Here is a 17,917-nt window from a genome sequence, read left to right as displayed (position 1 = left end):
ATATTGAAAAATAATAGTCCACATTTAACTCATAGCAGCCATAGTGCTCATTTATGAAGACTGTAATAAATCAGCAATAAAATCATTAAAATAAAACACCAGCAGATCAGACCTTCATGTTCAAGAAACATCTTCATGTCATTCTCAAAACAGTTAACCACAAACATGTTTTCCTTTCATTTGATCTTTCCAAAAATTGTGAAACACTGCCGTTAGCCTCAGGGTGAAAGAAGACTCATAAATGTGTTTGTGAATGAAGGGGTGGTGATGTGTAAGTGGGAGGGACAGTCCAGAGGAGGTGGATTAGAGACCCAAACATCCACTCATTCTTGCTGTATAGGAAAGCCTGACAACTTTTGGAGCTGTTTTCTTGTACAATGAAAGGTAAGTTGTAGAGTTGTGGCTTGTTACAACTTGGGCTAAACTATTAGCAACAGCAATGTGTGATTTTACGGCTTATGCAGAGGCTTTATCATTAATTGCTGATAGGAAGCATTGCTTTAAAGCTGATTCAAGCTAAAGAAAGACTGAGATACAGTTTGTGTGATAACAGTGGATAAATACAGTTGAAGGCTGGTGCCACTCTATTTCTATGTAGTGTTACTGGAGAGACTGAAATCAGTGACGCTGGACTTTGAGATCATGTTGGTGTAAAAGGTGTTCATAGATGTTGTTCATTAACATTTACATGAACTTATCAAACCAGAGTTCTAATCCATGTTGAGAATTAAGTTGGCTTCCCTGACATGAAGCATAAGGAGTGTGTGCTACTTGGTGATGATTGTTGCTTTTAAATGCGAGACTCTTCACTTCCTCTCACAAATGTTCTGTGAATTCATCTTGAACACAGTTTTGATCACATCAATGTAAAATGAACTGGGATGTTTAACGACTCTAATGTCAAAATGTGAAATGTAATGTCTGAAAGATACAACTGAAAGTCAAGAAAGTGGTCAAGAAAGTGATGAGAAGATACAAGAACGAGGTCAATGGAGCAGCAAACTGGAATTTGTGCTATCCGTTGCTGGTTCCATTATTGGCTTGGGCAACATGTGGCGATTCCCATACTTATGCTACAAGAATGGAGGAGGTGAGTTCTACTTTGAAGAAGTTCTACTGTCTAAAGTACATTACGTTTGAAGGAATTAGTGTAGGTAGTATCTCAGACTTGCCCTCTTTCTTCATAGGGAGAATCTTCAAGAGATAAGGTCACAAGTCAGAGTTCAGAGTGACAGCAGTTGCTTGAACTCAAGCCACTGTTTTTGTCAGACAGCTGACAGATGTGGCTGTTTTTGGATTTCTGAAACCTGATCACTCTTTAAACAGCCAGTCATTCTTAGGGTAATGTTCCACTGATTCTGCTAAGCTGAACCTTTACCTAACAAGCACCTATTCTTACAAAATACAAATAGAATTATATAGAAGTAACAGAAATGACACAGGAAATACTTATAATTGTTGGCCATTTTATCAGAAACACCTATATATACCACATAGGTGCAGTTTGCAGGTTCACAGTTACTAACTGTAAGCCATCTGTTAATGCACATTTGTTTGCCCCTCTACCCTGCCACCATAGGGCCACCATAGGACTACCGCTGACCACATATTATTTGGGTTGTTGATCATCCTCAGCACAGCAGTGGTACGTACTGACATGGTAGTGGCATGGTCAGTAGGTCAGTTAGAGCAGCTTTGCTGGAGTTTTTAAACACTGTGTACATTCGCCGTCTGCTCTGTAAGACACCCCTACCTTGTTGATATACAGTTAGTGACTGTAGCTCAACTTTTTCTATGTACAGTTTTTGTCAGTCATCCTCTAGTCGTCATCAGTGGTCCGTTTCTGACTAAAAGAAGCTGTTGGCTGGATGTTTTTTGGTGGTGGACTGTTCTCAGTCCAGCACTCACACTCCAGCAACACTGCTGTGCCTGATACACTTGTACCATTAATGGTCTGCCACTGAAATAATATCTGATCAGTGGTAGTCTTATGGTGGTCCTTTTCCATTGATAGATGGGGTAGGGGAGGCTGATAAATTATGGAACAATTGATGGACTACAGTCAGTAATTTTAAATCTACATAAAAGTTTGATATGACAGGTGCTTCTGATAAAATGGCCAATCAGTATGAGTATTTAAATGGCTCATACATTTTTCTTTTCTTCTCTTTTTTCCTTTGAGGTCCACAACATTTGTGCGGTTGTATGTCCCAAAAAATGATCATGCTTAATTTTTACATGACTGTTTTCCAAACTCTCTTTATCCCTTACAATTATACAGGTCATGTTTGTTACTGTGCCTTTAAGGTTGATATAACATAAATGAGCTTTGATGTTCTGATTGGCTGTTCTGTATTGTGTCTCATTCAAAAAGCATTCTGGGCTAAAACACTCCTCAGAACTTCATTATGAATGGGCGGGGCTAAACTGCTGCAGGCTGAATAGATGGATATACTGTATGTAAATATGTTGGTTCTTGTGATGTCACAGCAACAATAATTCAAAATGGGCTGTTTTTGGAGCATAGTTTACATATCATAACTTTACAGGAGAGGGCAAAAAACGTTCTTTACTTTCAATGTAAGTTAATGGAAAAAGTTTTTATTCTAAGCAATTTTGGACCATTTCGATTGGTCCAATCATCATTAAATTTTCACACAATGTAAGGGACAGCTACTGAGCTCAAATGATGCAGAAAAGTAAAAATCGCAAAAAATGGAGGTATGTTTTTCATTGGACAGCGATGATATATGGACCTTATGGGCTGGGTAGTGAATGTTTTTAACGAACTTTACATTTACATATTACAAACTCCTTATTTCAAAAAAGCGAGGGAAAGTCAGTATTTCCATGATATGGGCCCTTAAATGAAGTGTTTTCATTGTTTTGTACACAACCCTCACCCCTGTATCTCTATGGCAAAGAAGACAGTCTTCGTACATGCAAAATGCAGAAATGTATAACCCAAAGCAGATGTAATAATGAGTAATTTATCTTTACTGTGCTTTGCATTGCTATGTTATATTCATAATACTCCACTTTGATAAATGCAGGTGCATTCCTCATTCCATACCTCATTTTCCTATTCACCTGTGGGATTCCTACGTTTGTCTTGGAGACAGCTTTAGGCCAGTACACCAGTGAGGGAGGCATCACCTGCTGGAGGAAAATCAGCCCTCTCTTTGAAGGTAACACATTTATCTGTTCTATTTTGTGAGAAAACTTTCTTGCTTTGTTCTAAGGGCAAACATTTTACCCTGCTTTTTGTAACTGGCTCCAGTAGATGAGCACTGATGTTAAATTCTATTCTGTTTGTTGTTCAAATGACCTATTTTGGTTTAGCCTTTTACATTAATGTTCTTCTTCACAGGACTAGGCTATGGCACACAAGTCATTGTATCCTTACTGAATTGCTACTATATTGTTGTTCTGGCATGGAGCATCTTTTATTTGTACTTCTCTTTCTCCTGGGACTTACCATGGTCCTCATGCCACAATTCTTGGAATCTAGGTGAGAAGATTACTTTCTACATTAGGTCTTATAGTGCAAATTCACTGTTTGGAATGTGCATCACATGCTGGGTTCCTCAGTGTTGGGCCATTGTTTTTGTCAAAGAAACTTGTGTGGAGTTCCAGAGGAGGAATGATTCTGCCAACTTCACACTGACTGCAAATGCCACTTCTCCTGTCATTGAATTCTGGGAGTAAGTTCTGGTTCTATTATAGCATATTCTTTTAGACTATGCTAGTGTTGGTCCAACCTTTAGTAAATGTTAAATAAATTTTTTTTTGGTCCTTTTTTAATATTATATTGTGTGTAATTGCCAGTCCAGTTGCATATACCTCTGTTTGTAAAATCAGTAAAGTTTATAGGTGTGTTCAAGATGTTTATTTGATCCATGTGAACAGGAGAAGGGTGTTGCGGCTCTCTCCAGGTATTGACCAGATGGGCTCTCTGAACTGGGATCTGGCCCTGTGTCTGCTTATTGCCTGGGTCATGTGCTACTTCTGCATCTGGAAAGGAGTGAAATCAACAGGAAAGGTTGGTTTGGTCTTTTTGCAAGTGAATTAATGCATAAGCTATTATGCTTTCCTTTGTAACTCATTGGTCCAGTGGACACCGACCTTTTTCCTGGAGAGATACCTTCATGAAGAGTTGCCTACCAACCCAGAGCTTGGGTCTATCTCACTATGTAGGATTCCTTGCTTTGCTTCTTGCTAATTTTTAGCTTAGTTCAATCTAACCCTGGATTTTTTTGTCTCACAATAGTGGATAATTTTTTACCAGGATACATCACTGTAGCAATTTATCCTGCACATTTAACCTGCGTTAGGGCTTAGGCTCAGGATTACCATATCATTTTTATAAACAGCTCTTGGACCAATGCAGGCCCAGATTCTGACCAAATTCTGATGTGGGGCAGCCTCTGAAAGAGTTGGACTCTCTGGTCTTTATGTTTTTTTTTCTTAGTGACGTTTGTGGTGTTTATATTCCTTTTCTGTGGCGGAAAAAAACAATGCTACATATCAAGAATATCAAGAATATTGAACAGTTAGGTGAGAAGGGACACAAACTAGCATGGAGTAAACTGTAACATGGATTTTTTTGTAATTAAACAGATTCAACATATTTTAAGACATCATATTCCCATAGCAACGCCATCTGTGAATTTTGACAGCAATCTGACAGATATTTCTTAAGATTTACCCTGAAGTGGTTTTCATAAGTGATTTTTAAGAGTTTTGTACATATGCCTCAATATAAAATTAAAACAAATACATTTTTGGAAGTTGTTATGCACAGATTAATCAAAAATATAATCAGAATATTTTTTCTTTAATTTTATTGTGCTGACATTGACAGACATTTTGCACAAGTCATAGTCTGGTTCAAACAACATAGAAATGTCCTGATTTAACTGTGTTACGCATTGATGTATCAGACTTTTTAGTGACCTTTACAGCCCATCAGACTGTTACAGTTAAGCCTGTGTATGGGCTCAGTTGTTATTTTTGCACTCCTCTCACTTTTGGCTGAATCTGGTAAACACAATACCCTATAATGCCTGGTGTAAGCTTGTATAATTGCTATCATTATAGTTACATGAATAACACTTTTGCATTATAATATCTGTTTATAAGAACATTTTAAGCATGCATGTTGTAATGCACTATTACACACCATAACAAGGTTCTGGTATATGGTCTGCTTTGCAACAGACCCTGGCATACATCCAGGTAAACGTTTATTGAGTATAATCACTTCTGCCCCCAACAAAAAAGCATGAAAAAAGATTTTCTCTTTAAAAAAAAAAAGCCTGTCATGTATATGCAGTGTGATTTCAGAGTTTCTTTGTTTTTATCTCACTTCACTTAAAGCCTATAAGGATCACTTCTACTGCTCTATAAGGTATTATGAAAATTCTTTAACATTTGAAAGACATTTTAAAAAAAAAACTCACTTAGGTTAAAGCCTGTAATGGCATGGCATAAAGCGCTATAAAGTGTTATAATGCATTGCAACATAAGTGTCTAAACTGTCCTTATGAACAGATATTATAAGGCATTAACCCGACTTTATAAAGTCATAAAATTTTGCATTATAAAGTGTTATGCATCTAATTATAACTATTTAGAACCAATTCTACAAGCTTCTGCCTGGTATTATAAGGCATTATATGTGTCGTAAAACACCTTATTAATGCATTTATAATGCATTAGAAAAACAACATTCATAGGAATTGTTATCAAATTTAATTATCAAATACTTATTTGCTTAAATACTTTTAAAATTATTTAAAAATTAAAAGTCCACATAACACCAAGGCACTCTTACATGTTAAGATTAAAGACTGAAATTGCTTTTGTTTCCAGGGCAAATACATGTTAAAGTGTTATTGGTGAAAAGCTAAAATATACCTTTCTTTGTTTGAGAAATGAAAGCAGTGCTCACTACAGGCAGCTTTCTCTCTTGTGCCCTAGCATTTTTTAACACTTTTGTATGGATTTGCTCAGGAAATAAAGGCAATTAAAATCTTTGATCATAACATGCAGGAATGCCTTGGTGTGAAATGGACTTTGAATATTAGTATACCCAACCTTGTTACCAAAGAGCACATTACTGACTCTCCATGATATATATGGAATAAGTCATTGAGCAAGCCATATCCTCCATTTTCAAGTAGCCTTATTTCGTAGCTGTTTAGTTGCTTCTCATGATTGGCTGTTCATCATAAACAGTCCACTCCACTTTCAGGTGTATGCACACAGGGTTTAATCTTAGCTTGAATATCTAAACCTGAGTTAACAGAGAGAGTTACTAACCGCTGTTGTAAAGTGACTCAGTCAAGACATTTATTAGTTTTTATGAAGTCGAAAGCAGAAGCTGAAGTAGAAACCTTGAACTTGCTTCGTGAGACAGGTCGCTGGATGCCCTCACTCACTAAATCTCACTCAGAAGATTTATTCATTCACTGTTGCTTTGTCTTAATCCCTTCAGGTTGTGTATTTTACCGCTACCTTTCCCTACCTCATGCTTCTGGTGCTTCTCATTCGAGGCCTTACCTTACCAGGGGCTGTGAGGGGCATCCAGTTTTACCTGTACCCTGACGTGGGGCGTTTAGCTGATCCACAGGTACAACTCAACTACACTGGCATGCTATTATCTGTGGTTCTGCTTCCTCTGTAGGGCTGTATGATATGGACAAAATACCATTCATGATTATATAGCTACATATTATGATAACCCCAATATACTAACAATACAATGGTGAACGCTTAATGTGACATGGTTAAAGATTCGGCCTGCATTATTTCTGACCAAATTGATTTTGGTGGGGCACGTGAGTGCCTTGATTTATCCAAACTTCCCAACAGCATCTGTAATCGATCAGGATGCTCACATCACACAATATGTAGTAATAGGTTAGAGGCTCATTTGCATATCTTAGCCTTCTACAATATCAAAATCGTAAAGGTGGATATCATGATTACAGTTAGCAAATGATATTTTGTGCAGCCCAGTGTTAATGTTTACCAAGTAAGTGCTGACTTGTGCTATCAAGTAGAGCTGGTGCTTTAAAATTCTCATTATTTAGTTGCTTTTCAACAGGCGGGTGCCTTAGTTGAGGTCAAGACCCTCCTTTGGGGATCACAGTGTGTATTGACCCCATCTGGGTTTCAAGAAAGAGATCACATAGAGGGGAAACCCCCCTGGCTGTGTTTGAGAACAGAATCATCCCGGATTCAAACATTGCCCTCAGTCCAAGTGTTTTGTTTTGTTAATTTACAGATATGTGACTAGACCCCAGAAAAAAAAAATAAAAAGAATAAGAACATAATACATATGCAATAGTAAAAAAAGTCATAAAAAATAAAATAAAATAATTGCTGCTAAAAAAACGTTTCTTTTTACATGCTATTATCAATATTACATTTAAACACTCAGCAGACAAGTGTAGGTTCACTGGTTGGTTTGGATAGCAAATAAAATGACTACATTTGTGTCGTAGAAATTGTGACCCATGATTCCTATCACCACCACTGTAAAGAAATCAAGTTGGGAAGAACGTATCATTTCACATCAAACCACTCCAAAAGATTTTCTTTACATGTCAATGACTAAATTATCCAGAGATTTTGAAAAATCAGTAAAATTCTCTATGTGTTCTATTTAACCAGGTATGGATGGATGCAGGAACCCAAATTTTCTTCTCATATGCCCTCTGTTTAGGGAGTCTAACAGCCCTTGGGAGCTACAACAAATTCAACAACAACTGCTACAGGTACTGCATGTCTCTGTGGTACCATTTACACTACAGTCCAGATAGGTGGATATCATTTTGGATGAATCATAATAGGGATTTTTTATGCACAGCCCCTTTCAATGGACTATACATATTGGAGAGAGATCATATTGTCATTATTGCTTCCAGTAATAAATATGTTTCTATCACAGGGACTGCTTGGCTCTCTGCTTTCTAAATAGTGGGACAAGCTTTGTGGCTGGCTTTGCCATCTTCTCCATTCTCGGTTTCATGTCATATGAGCAGAATGTACCAATTTCTGAAGTGGCCGAGTCTGGTAAGAGTTTCTCCGGAAATATTTCAATGTCAGATCAGTTTGAGGCCTTTTGCAATTTCACTGCATCAAAATTTGTAGTTATTCATAAATTCTTTGTAAAGTTGTCAGACTTACTTTTGTTAAAACTGTTTGCTCAATTTAAATTCAGTTACCATTTAGCCCCTTAATATCCCAGGCTTATTACTACTAATGCTTATATTTGAGTCTTGCTTAAATTATAGAACTGTTTAATAAAAGTTTCAGACCACCCATGTAGGGTGTATGTACCTACTAGATGAATTGACTAGTTGACAGTTTGCATGATGATAATGCATATTTTTAATACTTGTCTCTCTCCCATTCTTACTTAAAGGGGAATTCCACCGATTTCTCAAAAATTGTATGGTCAATATTGAAAAAAAACATTCAAAATGTTTTGATGTAAAGTGCATTGTAGAGAAACTTACTGACTCAAATTTCTGAGGTTTTATAGGTTTATATGTTGATTATGGTAAAATAGCGGCATAACTGAAAAAATGTAAAAAGGTTTTTTTGAGGACTATTTTGCCTGCAACACCCTGCATGTACTTCTCTGTCGTGAGTGGATTTTAAAAAAATACATTTGGGGCTAAAACTTTATAAATAAAACTATTATCAAACATGTCTCAGACATTAGATAGCATACTCATAACCATTTCCTATAATAATTTTCTGTGATGTAGCTGAAGTTTCTGTAAATAGTGGAACCAGCCAGAAGCTGATTTTAAAAACATGAGGTTTGGATTGATGTAAAATATTGCTTGTTTTAGGTTAAACTAATATTTGAATTTGCATCATTATATTGAAAGTATTTATTTGAGTTGAATAATATCAGTTAAATAGTTTGTTACCTCATGAAGTACATTTGTAGGTTGAACAAACCATTTTCACAGTGCATCAAACGACTCTGAATGACTTTGTTAGCCACTTAACTATGCAATTATGCAGAATTTCTGAAAAATTAATGGAATTCCCTTCTGATTCCCCCTGGTTCATGGGTTTGCCTTGTACTGGGGAACTAATACACAGTCTTTTGGATGACTAAGTCCATTATCAAATACGTTTAAGGTCAGTTGCAGGTCTACAGAGATGTTAGATAGACCAGTGTCTCAATGCATTTCAGGTCCTGGTCTGGCCTTTATTGCATACCCCAGGGCTGTTTCAATGATGCCTTTCTCTCCTCTGTGGGCCTGCTTCTTCTTTATCATGATAATCTTCCTTGGACTGGACAGCCAAGTAAGCTTTTAGTCACTTGCATCTAGACACAATGAGAGACATTTTCTGTCATATAGGCCCCACGTACACATTTACGTGACATTATGCAATGTAGTGTGTCCTGTACCTGTATGTTGGCTTTGTTCCACTGGGTGACATTTGAAGACAGATATGTTCTGTTTTTGTGATTGTGTTTGGATTTTGTTGTGATTTTGCTGTGACATGTCTGGATGATTGACATAAATAATTACTGACAATGTGGAGTGCCCTTTTAATGTTTGAAGACACTTTGCGTTCTTTTGAAATGTAAAAGATCTCATTTCTTCTTCTTCTTCTTCTTCTTCTTCTTCAATTAAGTAAGACTGTCTTTTTTAAACATAATAAGTTTGGGAATACTTTGTGTATATTTATCTTCAGCACTCCATCAAAATATTTTTAGTTAGTTATTAATTTCTACATGCAATACGTGAAGCTACACAATGAGTTCAAATGACTTCACACCTGCAAATAATTTGTGTAGGTCTTTTGACCCTATATTTTCTCAAAAGGAACAAATCCTATTTCCTTCAAGGAAATTAATGAAGTGACCAAATGTTTAATGGTAATCCATGAAGTCAGTGTTATGTAAAGGAGGTTTTGCCTAAATAATAATCTGACAGTTTTCTTTGCCAAACTTCTGTTGAAAACACATATTACTGTTTTTTTTATGAGTGCTGACATCACAACAAGCGCATAAAATGTGTGATATTATTTCCTAGAGAGCACCATCACAAATATCATCACAGAAAATTATATTTGAGTAAAAATAAACTTTATTAATCTTGACTGTGTTAAACTATTGCAATCAAACCATACTAATTTGAATTAAAACACTTTGTTAAGGTAGATGTCTCCAAACTTTTGACAGGCAGTGTCTATGGCAGCATGCTGTGTGAATGTACTGGACATTTGTTCTCGTTATTCACTGTACAAACTGATTTAAAGCACTGCTATTATCTGACCAACTGCAGCAGTGGCTGTTTTACCTATTTTATCTCTATAACTGTAGTTTGTCTGTGTCGAGAGCCTGGTCACAGCCATAGCGGACATGTATCCGGCTGTGTTTCGCCGTAGGAACCGCAGAGAGCTCCTCTTGTTTGTGGTGTCCATCCTCTTCTTCCTGGTGGGCCTTATCATGCTGATGGAGGTGAGGACTTAAGCTGCTAGTGTAATAGCTTCTGGAGCCATCCAAAAGTCAGAGACCAAACTTAATTTACTTAATTTCCATTCAAAACAGCTATTAAGTACAAGCTATTAATTTTTCAGAGATATTTTAAGAGAGTATATATAAGATCCACTTGCACAAGGAAGGGAAAATCAAAAGAAAATAAGTGAAAAGTGAGTTTCCTAAAGTTGTTTTTTTTAAACATGTAGAGAAAATATAGGTTACATGTAGGAAACTATAGGGTAAATATAGTTTCCTAACTCCTAACAACTGTGCAAGACCTGGTAGACCACCAAAACCATCCCTATCAGATAAACAGCACTTACAGCTTCTTTGAGAGAGAGGAGAAAATCAAGCTCTACTTTTGCTTCAGATCTGAAAAAATACACAGGTGTTTCTGTCGAGTCTTCCACTGTGAGAAGACAACTCAACACTATGAGTCTGAATGGATGTGTAGCTGTCAGGAAGCCCTTACTGAGAAAAGAAGCAGACTAAAATAAAAAAAAAAAGCCAATTAAATAAGTTGCTGTTGTTTTCAGAACAGTGGACCACCCCAGAGTCCACACTTCAACACTACTAAATGTGTTTGGGATTACTTGGATGGTGAGTAGCGGAAAATGCAACCAACTTCTAAGACTGAACTTTGAAGGAGTGGAACAAAAATCCCTACAGATTGTTTTGAAAAACTGAAAACAAGTCTCCCAAAACAAATGGAAGCTGTAGTAAAGACAAAAGTGGACACAATGAACAAAAAGTAATGGTATGTTAGTTGTTGAAAAATGAAGAACTTGAACATAATGGTAGTTTTGACTGTAAATTGTGTAACTATATAAATTTTATATATAGTGTATATATTTTCTGCTCTAAAGTGTAATAATCTGATATCACACTTTAGTACCACTAATTTAGTGCCTATAAAAAGATGAATGACACACACACTTCAGTCAATGGAAAGCTCTCACTACTACACCTCTCACTACTTTACTGAGTTAATGAGCTGCTGTGGAGCGCATTAGCAATGATCACAGAAGAACATAAGTACTTAACATACATAGCTGCACCAGTGCATTGCTTAGGTTATAGTGAACAAGGGGCAATGAGCATGCAAGTTTGAAAGAAAAGCTGGTAGGGCCCTTTCTGTCCTTTCTTTCAGTGTCTCACGGCCCCTCTTTCATGGCCCCTCTTTCATGGATCACATCATAGTGTGGTAGTAATGGCTTTTATTGTGAGTAGCAAAAAAAGCAATTTTCTATAGAAAATTCCAAAATGTAGTGCACATAATGTTGCACGACATAAAAAGGTTTAAGCTGAAAAAAAGCAAAAAGATAAAGCAGACTGATCTTTAACTATGCCACACCAAGGTTCACCTATTGTCAGTTTAAGTTACATTGTTATTGTATTAGGTAGTGGTATAATCATATTTTGTCTATATTGTGCAGCCCTAGTGTGGGCAGTGTGTTGACATTAATAAAATGCTCTGTTTCAGTCTCGGGACTAGCAGCACCACTTGCTTCTTTTTCAATGAAAATTGATTGGCACATCAGAATGTTTCTGATGTTGTTTCTTTGTTCATGCTACACATACTGTATGGCCTAAAGTATGTGGACACTTCACCATCACACTTACTTCTTGGACATCCCATTCAAAAACAGTGGGCAATAATATTTCCACTCTTCTGGGAAAACTTTCCACAATATTTTGGAGTGTGTCTGAGGGAAATTTGTGCCTATTCAGTCAAATGAGCATTTGTGAAGTCAGACACTGATGTTGGACGAGAAGGTCTGGCTCACAATCAGCATTCCAGTTTATCCCAAAGGTGTTCGGTGGAGTTGAGGTCAGGACTCTGTTCAGGCCACTGGAGCTCCTCCACACCAAACTCACCAAACCATATCTTTATGGACCCCGCTTTGTGGACAGGGGCTCAGTCAGGCTAGGAAAGGAAAGGGCCTTCAAAAGACTGTTGCCACAAAGCTGATAGCATATAATGGTCTAAAATGTATTTGTATGCTGTAGCATGAACATTATCCTTCACTGGGACTAAGGGGCCCCATCCTTGAAAAACAGCCCAAGACCATTATCCCTCCTCAACCAAAAAAAAAAAGAAAACTTACTGCTGGCACTATACACCGATCAGGCATAACATTATGACTATCCTTGATTATCCTTGTTTCTATGCTGATTATCCATTTTATCAGCTCCACTTACTATATAGGTGCACTTTGTAGTTCTACAATTACAGACTGTAGTCCATCTGTTTCTCTGCATACTTTGTTAGCCGCCTTTCACCCTGTTCTTCAGTGGTTAGGACCCCCATGGACCCTCACAGAGCAGGTACTATTTGGATGGTGGATCATTCTCAGCACTGTAGCAACACTGATGTGGTGGTGGTGTGTTAGTGTGTGATGCGCTGGTCAGAGTGGATCAGACACAGCAGTGCTGCTGGAGTTTTAAACACCTCAGTGTCACTGCTGGACTGAGAATAGTCCACCAACCAAAAGCAATGCCTTGAATACAGTATTTTGTTTCTACATTAAAATTCAACTACTCACCACGCTGTGGTGGTGAGTGGTGCTCATCATCCATTTCTCAAGAGTTTTTAGGAAACTTCAGTGATAACAATGCAAAGAATGGTACATATAACAGTGAATTAATATTTATTTTCAAACTGAATATTTTTTAAATGACAAATGCAAGTAAATGCGAGTCCTTGTATACAGATCAGCGTTTGCTGTCTGGTTCAGTTTTACCCACCTTGTTCTTTGATTAATTACCTTGTGAAAAGTGACACATGGTGAGCCAAGCTTTTTCACTGAACATTTTTCAACTCAGTCTGCGAGGACCCACAATGGGAAATTTGCAATCCACAGTGGAAAGAATGGCTTCTGCGGCAGGTAGAGTATAGTGGTGTTTTGGGTGGAATATGCTCTGCCATCTAAACATAGCCTTACATTTGACTGGGGCAGATCTTGCAGTGCCCTTCAGTATGAGCCATTCTACTGCCAGTGTTTGTCTGTGGAGATTGCATGGCTATGTACTTGATTTTATAGTGTATGATCAGTTTGATTAATGATCAGCCTTTAAGCTACAATATATTTGCAAAACATAACCTTATTGCTTTTTTTTTTACCTTGTCATACATTTGCATATGTGTGATTAACAGGGTGGGATGTACGTATTCCAGCTGTTTGACTACTATGCAGCCTCGGGCATGTGTCTGCTCTTCATGGCCATATTTGAGACTGCTTGCATTGCCTGGGTCTATGGTAAGTTATGATAAATGACAGAAAAGACAAGTGTTATGACGATTGGTGTTATTGGTTATTACCATCCAAAACAATAACACCAAACCAAATGATTGTTAAAAAGATTCCTAATCTTTCATTGAACCTGAACAGTTCATGGAATAATCTTTGATCTGTGTGTCGCTTGACAACTATAGCATACTGTTAACAATCTACATTGCTTGGTGAAAAAAAAATAGTTTATAGTGATATATAGTGATATTGAACAATAATTCAATTAATTTATTGAACATTGGTGCATTACGTCATGTTATGTTTTGCTGCTGTCTAAAGAGAACCTAGTTAGTCTAATTGTCTAAATGTTATATAGATAACCATATGCAATGCCAAAGCACTAGGCAGATACATTTTTTCAGCACTGATCTTTGCTCCAGGTTTGGTTGAGATTTCTGCTTACTTATTCATTCAAGATCTGCTCTTGTTTTCTCAGGTGCTGATCGCTTCTATGATAATATTGAGGATATGATTGGCTACCGCCCAGGCCCTCTAATCAAATACTGCTGGAAGTTTTTCACCCCATTCACCTGCATAGTGAGTCTCACTGGACTGCGTTAACCCAGTTTATTTTTCAACAGGCCAAAATTCAAGTACTGTGAAAAACACAGAAACCACCCTTTATTTATTTAATTTCCTGTCAAAACCTACAAGTTATTCATTTTTCAGGAGGCATTTCTGAGGAGATTAGATTTAAATAATCAACTTGTATAAGAAAGAGGAAAGGAAAGGAAAAGTCAAAGGAAAATAAGTGGAACAGAAGTTTCTAAAACTGGAGTTCAAAAAGTGATTAAAAGATACAGAGAAAATGGCACTCCTAATCAGGCCTGGTAGAGCACCTAAAACTCACCATCAGATAAATAGTACCTAAAGCAACACTATGTGAGATGTGGGGTTTTGGAGACCTCTCTGGTGGAAATGTTTAATTGCACACAATGTGCAAAAGAACACTTTGTAACGTTGGTTGTTCTACGGAAACCACAAGCGGATGAATCTGATGACCGTGAGTGTGTTGAAAGAGTATTCGAAGAGAACTCAGTAAAAACTTGGTGAAGGATGCGTCTTCTGAGGATGTAAGTGAATTGTCTAGTACTGTCATCATATAGTAAAATGTTAATTTTGCATTTGAGACCTTAACATTAAGTCGGGCTTTCTTTTTGAGCCTGTGCATACGATGTTCATATGTCAAAAAAAATCCGTCCCAGTACATCTGACTTTTAGATGATTATTTCAGGCCATACAGGGTGGCTCACAGCGGTGCACACAAACCATATTTTAGTGTGTTCTTTTTTCTCCATATTCATTAACGCTGCTTCTTTCAGTTTTAACAAAAAATATTACATAGTGCTGCTTTAAAGCTTTCATGAGAGACAGAGGAGAAAATCCAGCGCTGCTCTCCACTCTTCATCTAAAAAAATCCACAGGTGTTTCTGTCCATCCTTCCACTGTAAGAAGACAACTCAACACTATGAGATTGAGATTACTTGGATTGTGAGAAGCAGAAAATGCAACCAACTTCTAAGACTGAACTTTAGAGGTATGGAAAAATATCCTTTTTATATATCCAGATTTTTTTTGTTTTGTTTTGAACAACCGAAAGGTAGTATCCTCAAAAGAATGGAAGCTGTAAAAAGGCAAAGTGAGGAAACATTAGGTACTGATTTCATTAGTTCTTGACACTGAAAAATGAATAACTTTATAATTAATAGTCATTTTAACTGGAAATTAAATAAATGAAAGGTGATCTCTGACTTTTGCCCGGTACTGTGTAGATACCTTATGCTGATAAATTGCAAATCATTCTGCAATCTTGCATGTGCTTTTCCCAATATTGTTTATTATTTGTAATGCACATTTGTTAGTATGTAAAGCCTGTTTGTGCATTTTTGGATACTGATTGAGTAGTCTTCTTGGAAAATGCACATGGAAACCATGCAAAGTAGTAAATCATGAGGTCATGCAATTTATTAACTTTTTGTTCTATTCTGCATGTATAGGGCACATTTGCTTTTTCCCTCATCAAGTACACACCTCTGAAATACAACAGTGTGTATGTGTATCCTTGGTGGGGTTATGCAGTAGGCTGGCTCCTGGCTCTGTCCTCCATGCTGTGCATCCCCGCATGGATGATCTTCAAGATCGCCAACACAAAAGGAACTCTAATAGAGGTATTATAAAACAGATTTGGTTCTAAAACACTGCCAAAGCCATTGGAAAATACTTGATATTTACACATACAAACGCACACATCAACTGAAATCTGTTTTCCGGGTGGGCAATATGCCAATATGTTATCATTACCATGATAAATTATATCATATTACGGTTTTTATTGTGGATATCAACAGTAAAAAACACAGACCAACTGCATTTTTCATTACAAAGAGAGATTAATTAGTCCAGTTTTACTGACCCCTTAAAATCACATCTTTATTTCTAGTTCTATTATAGATCTATTTATTTCTTATTTCTATTTCTTAGATATATTTATGTAAATTAACAACAGCATATATAGATAGGTACAGACCTTTTTTTTAAAAATAACAAGTATTAACCGTAAAATTTTCCTATACTTTCACAGTGAAAATCTGTTTTTTTTATTATTTTTATACTGTAGCACAGTAGGTGTAAATAAAATCATTGTACTGACAGTTTTCAAAAGCATTTCAAACAATGGAATAAGTGGTCCATTTTGCTGTTCCAACTTATCAAACCTATGTATCATGTGTTCTGAATAAGTTTTTAAGAAAAAAGATTTGGTAATTGTGCTATATTGCCCACCTTTGATAATGCATCAACTCACTAAAAACTATTGTGCTGTTCATGGAATAACTCATAGAATAATTTTTGACCGTCCTGATTGTCATGTAGCAAGGCATATTGAACTATATTGCTTTTTGGATGAATTGTTTGTTGTGATTATTATTAATAATAAATATCAACATTGATGTATTTTGATAGAATTATTGCATCTATTATTCTATGTCATCCTATTCTTAAACAAACACTCTGTAACTGTGGTAAAATCACTGTAATGCATGGCCTCTTGTGACTTATTACTTTATAATGTTACTGTGAAAAATGCAGTTCTAATATCTGCTTACAGCAACACCTAAAAACAGCTGCCTTCCTCTTCCTCTCTCTTGTAGCGCCTCAAAATCCTTACTAAGCCATCAAGTGATTTACCCAAAACCAAGAAGGAGGAAGAGAGGCTGCTGGCTATTTTTACTGTGGGGAACTCAGCCTCACCTAACAAGGACGACTTCCTCTCAGAGCATCTGAAGGACACAAAACTGTAGATTTTTAATTTTTTACTCAATCCATCTGTTTGAGTGTTCATCCATCTTCATCAACTTCATCTGCCTGAGAATATTTCAAAAAGGACAGACAAAAAATGTTTTAAAATAATTCTGAGGAACAAGGATACAGAGGTTTTGCTTCAGAGGTGGGGAACTCCAATCCCAGAGGGCCAGGTTCTTGCACTGTTTGGTGATTTTCCTCCCCAAGCACATCTGATTCTATTCATTAACGAACGGCCAGGTTTAGTTGGTGTGCTACAGTAGAGAAATCGTCAAACTGTGCTGGACTCCAGCCCTCAGTTCCTCACCCTGTTTTACATTTATGGACCTACTTACTTGATGTCATATTGTCATACTGGTGCTCAGCCTTTTCTCTCTGAAGGACTAAAACAGTTGCATATTGAGGAAAATACAAATTTGCAGCTGTCAAATTACTAGTCAGTTTACTGATAGGCAGTTACTGATATAGAGGTAGTGTTACTGTGCACACAAATACAACACACAGTGATAAAATAATAATGTTTAAATTGACTTAATGTACTCAATTTCTACACGTCCATATTCCACCCCTTCTTCATAAACTGCAGTGGTTCTTTATCACTTTCCCGAATTCAATACAAGTTGCTGCTTATAACATTCAAAGCCATCAACTTAATTTTTTCCTCCATACGTTGCTGAACTTCTACACACACTCCAGCCTGTACGCTTAAGTCCCCTGGTTCTGCTCTGCTAAGGCTACTCTGTCATAGAACTTAAGCCCACCTCTTTACTCTATTCTTCCTTGATGCAAATGATGCTATCAC

At 36.9% G+C, this 17,917-nt stretch overlaps 1 protein-coding gene across 2 annotated transcripts; it reads left to right on the top strand.

Annotated features, from left to right (window-relative positions):
• The first annotated feature begins 282 nt into the window (after positions 1–282).
• Positions 283–17,673, top strand: LOC118812396 (sodium- and chloride-dependent GABA transporter 2-like). 2 transcript variants are annotated; one of them, XM_036577389.1, is made up of 15 exons: positions 283–384; positions 929–1,090; positions 3,054–3,188; positions 3,371–3,511; positions 3,617–3,704; positions 3,910–4,042; positions 6,500–6,634; positions 7,681–7,784; positions 7,958–8,082; positions 9,224–9,336; positions 10,364–10,501; positions 13,680–13,782; positions 14,252–14,352; positions 15,813–15,983; positions 16,965–17,673. In XM_036577389.1, exons 1-15 carry the CDS (start codon positions 378–380, stop codon positions 17,112–17,114), a joined length of 1,806 nt encoding a protein of 601 aa, XP_036433282.1. In that variant the 5' UTR covers positions 283–377; the 3' UTR covers positions 17,115–17,673. The 2 variants fall into 2 exon arrangements, with proteins under 2 accessions (XP_036433282.1, XP_036433281.1); XM_036577388.1 differs by having other exon boundaries at positions 3,371–3,704.
• Positions 17,674–17,917: the final 244 nt, after the last annotated feature.

This window comes from Colossoma macropomum, unplaced genomic scaffold (genome assembly GCF_904425465.1).
Source record: "Colossoma macropomum unplaced genomic scaffold, Colossoma_macropomum, whole genome shotgun sequence".
In the NCBI taxonomy this organism is placed as follows: Eukaryota; Metazoa; Chordata; class Actinopteri; order Characiformes; family Serrasalmidae; genus Colossoma; species Colossoma macropomum.
The sequence above is the reverse complement of the archived record's forward strand: the minus strand, read 5'-3'. Positions and strand labels throughout refer to the sequence as shown.